We start from the raw sequence: 6,639 nt of genomic DNA on the forward strand, positions 1-6,639 counted from the left end.
GCCCCTATAGCTCAGTGGTAGAGCGTCAGTCTTGTAAACTGAAGGTCCGTAGTTCGATCCTGCGTGGGGGCAGGAGTTATATTTTTAGCAAATGGTGGCGTGGTTGTCCCAAATTAAGTTCAACTGCATTTGACACTTTAGTAATCTTAAGTATTTTGGTAATTCATCCTTTAGTTACTATTTAATAGGTACCACTTAACGAAATAAGTAGTAAATAGTACTTAACATATTTTTTGAAAAAAAATTAGTCTAACCAAATTTGATAATTAACAGCTATTTTCCTTGGTGCCCCAGCGCCCCTCGAAGATGCTTTAAAGCATTTCAACAGTTAAATTATAATACTACTCCGTATAATAGTAATAACTATATGGCCAGCAGACCAGGTGAAAGGAAGTCTTTGGTTACACTAAATTATTAATAATAATTATACTATCAACTTATTCATTCATTTATCCTACATACATATAACTGAAGTCTTTCGTTACTTTAATGCCTCCAAAATTATATTGGAAATCCACAGATCATAGACCAAAAATAAACTGAGCTAATCCAAAGATAAAAACTGGGACCTTACGGTCAGTTATACTTCAAAAGGCCTGAGTAACACAAAAAAAACCTATCCTATAATAAGATACTATATTTTTAGTGCGGTTATAGGTCACAAATGTATGTGTATCAATACAACCCAGTATATTGCATAGCCAAAATGGACGATAGAACGAAGGCGTTACATGATTGCCGTTAAATATTACTCCGTAGTATGTGCGTTTGGTGACTCTAAACACTTTGGATGCAGTGAATTGCTAACCACTGAAGTCGACTAATTATTTATAGGTAAAATAAATGATGATCGCAAGTATATTCAGACCACATTCTGTTTTAAAATTCCCAATGTGTATATATAATCACTTAATTAGTCACTAATTATTACATATAAAAAGTTTGTTCAGTCCAATACATGAGATAAGACTTCCACCTTTAATTTGGGGTTTGAAGACGATTTGAACGTATGCAGTCGTACCCCATAAATGAAGAGGATCTCCCTTTTTGTTGCACCATGGATCACCTCTAATTGAATCAACTTCTATTATGGCAAAGCAAGTACAACTGTAGTTTCAATTATTCATAAATTTAATGATTTCACAGAACAGAACCATGATTACACACAATCTATACAGTAACTATAAAAAGAAAGAAGATCGAGCAAAGGAGAAGCTTTTATTGAAATTTGTAAAGCATTGTTGCAAAAATATCTTACGTCTGAATAAATAGCAGTATAGCACATAATAATAAGAAAATTTTGTAACTCAAATAACAGGGAACAGCTACTTGTATGGTGTAAAACATAACCAAGGAATGATACGGCAATGATGACATCTACACTGTCATCTGTAAAAAGCATTAGAAAAAAAATATGAAAATGCGTCCTCACATGCATACACTGTAGCTAGAATCCCATCATGGTGGCATCAATGTGATAGACCTTTCATCTTTGAATCACTTTCCAGATTATGCATATCAAATTATCAATGCCTCAGACTTCCGGATAAAAACACAAATAATTTGATCTTGTGGGTCCCTAGTATAGCCGTGGGAATTGAAAAAATAACAAAAAAAAAAATCTACAGAAGGATCATCACAGAATTTCTATAAGGATGCATACTAAGTATGTGAGGATAACCAAAAAGAAAATACTTCCTTAAAATTGAAGGCATCTCATTTCAGATTTTCTAAAAGTACTGTAGAAAGAACCATATGCAGAAATTTTATTACAAATCGTTTGTATAATTCTAGAGTTTCCTTACAAAGATACAAATCTAAGTTGAAGTGTGAATTTGGACATTTGCATTAAGCCTGGTAAGTTTGCTCAGTGTTTCACGAGCAGATATGGTATCTGGATGATCTTCACCACAAATTGAAGCCCTAATAAAAACAGCCTTCCTGATCAGGTCATCCCCTATGTCAAATTGAGCACCTCTTAGCATTAGCTTGGCCCTAGTCTCGAGAACAGTGGCTCTACACAATGCTAACTCTTGCCAAAGACAAGGATTCAACTGAGCATTAGTCTGGATGGATCTCCAGCAAAGTGATTTGTCCAACCACTTGTCAACCGGGGTAACAAATGCTTGGTCTGCAGCTTCCAATGCATTGGTGCACAGACGCAGAAGCTCAAGAGCGGCGGTGCATCGAGAATAAGTAATGAATGTATGAATTGCAAGAGGCAGAACTACTCTTTTGACAAGATATAAAAGCTCAGACACCTTGACCTCAACAACCACAGGATCATGACCAAATCCAAATAACAGAAAACAAGCAGCCCATAAATGCTCCAGATTTTGTGATATTGGCCCGTGATTGATGATAGCTTGAATCATTGCTTGTGCAGCTCCAGTATCGTCTCTTCTCTGAGCATACAGTTTGATGAGATCATTGATATGGATATAGCCTTGCTTAGTACTACTTCTTGCAATATTAAATCTCAGCAGCAAAGAAGATGCTTCTAATTCTGATTTTTTGGCATACGAGGATGTGAATCCACATGTTAATAATTGCTTTACTTTTTTCCAAAAACATTTTCCCTGACATCTTTCCGGTACCTTTTGAGCAGCAAGTGACAATAGGGAAACAGGAATAGCACCAGGTGCAAACCATCCACTTACCAGCACCATTCTGGTGGCCAAGCTTCTTGGACCATCTGCATGATCAAATATGGAGAAACAAACATCAAAAAGTTGCAGAAGGAAAGTATTCTTCCTGAACGAGTGAGCTTCTTTACCACTCCATGACATCTCCTTCAAAGGCATTCTATTTATGGTATCTAGGAGCCTGCTTGGTGTTATGGGTAGTTCAGACAAAATTGCACTGATAATGGCAAGGCCAAGAGTTAACCTTCCAACTTTCTCCTCAATAATTCTCAGGGCATCAACCTCGGCAACTGGATAGTCCTTGCCACTACCTAGCATTAAAGACATTGCTTCAACTCCAGATAAGTATGAAAGTTTCAAAGGCTCCAAGTTCATGATGCGAGGAAGGCATGTTGATATAATTACATGTGTCTCTCCCCCAAAACGAGGGAGAAGATCCATAACAAGTTTGTGATCCCACCAATCTTTTTCACTTTCCAAGTTATCAATGACCACAAGATACGGTATGTTTCTCATCAGTTCCTTGCGAACTCTAGAAATTGCTGCTACTTCCTGCTCTTCGAAGCCTCTTATCTGTGTTTTCTCCAAACCATTCTCAACTCCCACATCAACTTCTAAAAGAGATCTGATATTGAGATAGTTTTGCCTTATGTATCTGCTCCCTCCTCCTATCCATAAAACCATCTTGTATCTCTGATGAAATCTGTAAGCAAATTCAAGAATAAGTTCTGTTTTTCCAATTCCTGAATCCCCAGAAACACAAGCAATTCCTTTCCCATACAAAATCTTCATTCCCCTTTTCCTCTTACTATACATTCCCCGCTTGAGCCTTAGATGGTTGTGCCTATTAGAAAACTCAATACCTTGCAGTTCAATCTCCTTCTCTGATTCCTTCCATACAATTGGTTCTTTGTCCTTCCTGCTGCCATTTCCCATATGTCTTTCCCTCCATCTCTCATCTATCACATTACTCTTTCCCCAACCAATTCTCACACTCTTTCTCCTGGGTCTGGCCTTAAGTTCAATATAATCTTGTTCTGCATCTCCTGTGACATCACCAAAAAGTATAAATTCCAACTGTGAAAGCTCTTTCTTCCTGCCAATGAAATTCTCATTTCTAGCTAAAGGAAACTCCTCTTTTTCTACCTTTTCTCTCCATTTTGTCAAACGTTCTGCAACACTTCTCCTTCCTAATCTCATTGCTAATAATGTGACAGCCCTCAGTATGCAATCTCTCCAGTTGCCATCCTGAGCTTCCAATTTGCACTCATCAAGCCGAGAGAGGCCATGCACAGCATCTTTCCACTCTTGTTCCAACCCATCATACGACAGCCAAAGTTCCCCTCCATGTTTTTCCCACAGCTCACCCCTCTTTTCAATTATATCCCTTACAAGACAATCAGCTGGACTCAAATCAAAGTAGATTGGGATCAAATTCTTCTTGCTACAGAAAAACTGGAGCTCCTCAATGGTGTATTGGTTCTTGAAAGACTTCCTTGTTATAATTACTATCCCAAAAGAAGCAGCATCCATTGCTCTCTCTGCAATGCCAAGTTTGCGAGAGCTCCTACTTCGAGCCCTGTCTGAAACAAAGCAACTGATGCCTTGAGTCTCTAACTCAGCACACAGCCACTTAGCAAATCGTAGTAAAGGAGGTTTGCAGCCGTGCAATCCTATGAAAACATCACAACTCCTCAGCCTATAAGAAGAAAATGATGTGGAACCTGGAGTGGAGGATGTTCTATGGTTTCTGTCTTTTTTAATTCGCTTTTCTTTCTGTCCAGAATAACCATCCTCATGGCGATTGGAGTAACTAGATATGCTGCTACTTGAGATGCCAACTGAGGAAGATATACGATCAAGTTTCTGCAAATCAACTGAATTACATCCAGCTGGAGATGCAGATACATCTGACAAAGTACATCTAACATTTACAAGTGAATTTGGTTCTGGAATCTCTGAAGTGGTGCTTGAGGGAGCCAAACCTAAATGAATTCTGTTACTTGGAACATCAAGCCTGGCTGACTCTGATAATTGACATGATGATGGTGATCTTGGAGAGAAGAAGGGTGACTGGTTCGCGGAAAAGAAAGCAGAAGATGATGATGACATATTCCTTGTAGTCATGGCTTTCAAGGACCCAAACATGGGGCTCTCTTCCTGAATATCCATGCCTGCACTGGTAAGATTCCCAATCATGCAAGATAGCAAATCCCATGCACTCAACCACACGATTTATATCTGAAGTTGGGATTATGTCAAAGTCAGTCACAAGATTTATTCCAATAACCAATAAGCAAAAATGAACCAAAATTGAATGTTCTACATTGGTATGTTCATGCTAGTGCTGGGAAAAAAAATATAGAAAAATGGTTAAAGTGGCATGACCATCTAAGTTATAAATCTCAAATTTTATAGGGGAGGTAAACTTTACAGAGAGAATTAAATTCGTCAACTCGCAAAACAGAAAAAATGATTACTAGGCAGCAAGAGAATCAACTTAAACGGAAATACTTACTTTACAGAAAGTAAGGTTTTGGAGATGGAAAGGAAAAAGTTTTCAAAAAGAAATTGATTCTGAACTGTGAATACTCCAAAAAAGATGGTATCTCCTTGGGGCATACACTCATTTGATGCTCAGGATTCTTGTCTAGTTAATTCATCATCATATAAAGAATAAAATCAGAACCCCATATCGGAGAAACAGAGAGGGGTGATTCAAAGAATCACAAAACTGCATTGGGATTCAGATCTGAGTACTTACAAGGATACCAAACTGAAACACAGTTTCGTGGATTCTGTTTTTCGCCTCCAACCAAATCAATCTGAACAAACGAGGAAGGTCATAAGACTAACACTTACAAGTACAGCAACAGTAATGAAATAACTAACACCAATAAAAATTAAGAAACACATCATTAGCAGAACAGTGTATAAATTAAATAAAATACATGTTACATACTATTCAATATTACTACATATCATTAACGCGTCAACTGGATCACAACTATTGAGTGAAAGGCCAACACACTTGGTGAGATATTTGGATGAGAGAAATTTATGAGCTGAGAGTATTTGGGAGATACCTCACACTCACACTCACAACGGTTACAGAAAAGAGGAAAAAGGACAAACTCGTTGAAAATGAAGGCAAAAACTGTACCTTTTTTTTTTCTCAGAAGGGGAGTGAACAAGTCTTGGGGGGTTCAGAAACTCTAGCTGTTTTTTGATAAGCACGCTGTTTTGTAAGTATAGTATAACTAAAAACCTGTCTCTGACAGTCTTAACTTCACCCTTTGGTTTCACACTCTGTCTACTATCATTATTTGTGTGACTTTCTTCAAACTTTATAAGACATTTGCCTTTTAATTTTCCTATGATTCTTATTTCTTTGGGTATTTTTAAATTTGTGTCTGCAAGACTGCGAAACTAGTGCAGAAGGGGAAGGAAGGAGCACAGTGAGAAGAAAGCAAAGCAATGGGACCAAAGATGGGATCTGACTAGGGTATGGTTGGAATGGAAGTAGGCTCCACAACCATTTATACCACTGTTAAATTTGCAGATATTCAGCACTGTGATTTGGGAGCATTTTGCATTCACTTTGTTAAAAAAATGAAAAGAGAGAGAGTTTCCTTTTTTTTACCTGTGGGGTGCTTAAAAGGCAACTTCGATTAAGATAGTCAAAAGCAAAACGTGGTGTTTTGTACTTTGTGTGACTGACGTTTTGAGGTTCTTAACTTCTAAGGAATCATCTTCTCTGCACTGCCACCCTTTCATGAGTTGTTTTGTTTTTCCTCTTCTCTTCTCTGCTCCTGCACTACTACTTCTCTAGTCTTTTTTCTTTTTTCTTTTTTTAACGTAGAAATATACACTCACAACCTCTCACTCTGACCTATTGGAATGAAGAACAAACAACGCTTACCTAAACTACATGTAATTTCTGAAAAAGTTCGACTACAATTCGGTTTGGAATCAAGCAGATTTCAAAATCCTT

At 37.7% G+C, this 6,639-nt stretch overlaps 1 protein-coding gene and 1 non-coding gene across 5 annotated transcripts; one reads left to right on the forward strand and one right to left on the reverse strand.

Moving 5' to 3' along the window:
* Positions 1-72, forward strand: TRNAT-UGU. The gene has a single exon. It is a non-coding gene; the product is annotated as a tRNA-Thr (tRNA).
* Positions 73-1,695: 1,623 nt separating this feature from the next.
* On the reverse strand, positions 1,696-6,573 carry LOC114373877. 4 transcript variants are annotated; one of them, XM_028331438.1, is made up of 4 exons: positions 5,809-6,242; positions 5,410-5,470; positions 5,164-5,295; positions 1,696-4,886 (listed from the first exon to the last, which is right to left on the reverse strand). In XM_028331438.1, the coding sequence occupies exon 4, from the start codon at positions 4,842-4,844 to the stop codon at positions 1,818-1,820; it is 3,027 nt and encodes a 1,008-aa protein (XP_028187239.1). In that variant the 5' UTR covers positions 4,845-4,886; positions 5,164-5,295; positions 5,410-5,470; positions 5,809-6,242; the 3' UTR covers positions 1,696-1,817. The 4 variants fall into 4 exon arrangements, with proteins under 4 accessions (XP_028187239.1, XP_028187238.1, XP_028187235.1 ...); XM_028331437.1 differs by lacking the exons at positions 5,164-5,295; positions 5,809-6,242 and adding an exon at positions 6,289-6,573; XM_028331434.1 differs by lacking the exon at positions 5,164-5,295.
* Between the last annotated feature and the right edge of the window lie 66 nt (positions 6,574-6,639).

Source organism: Glycine soja, chromosome 11 (assembly GCF_004193775.1).
Source record: "Glycine soja cultivar W05 chromosome 11, ASM419377v2, whole genome shotgun sequence".
Lineage (NCBI taxonomy): Eukaryota > Viridiplantae > Streptophyta > Magnoliopsida > Fabales > Fabaceae > Glycine > Glycine soja.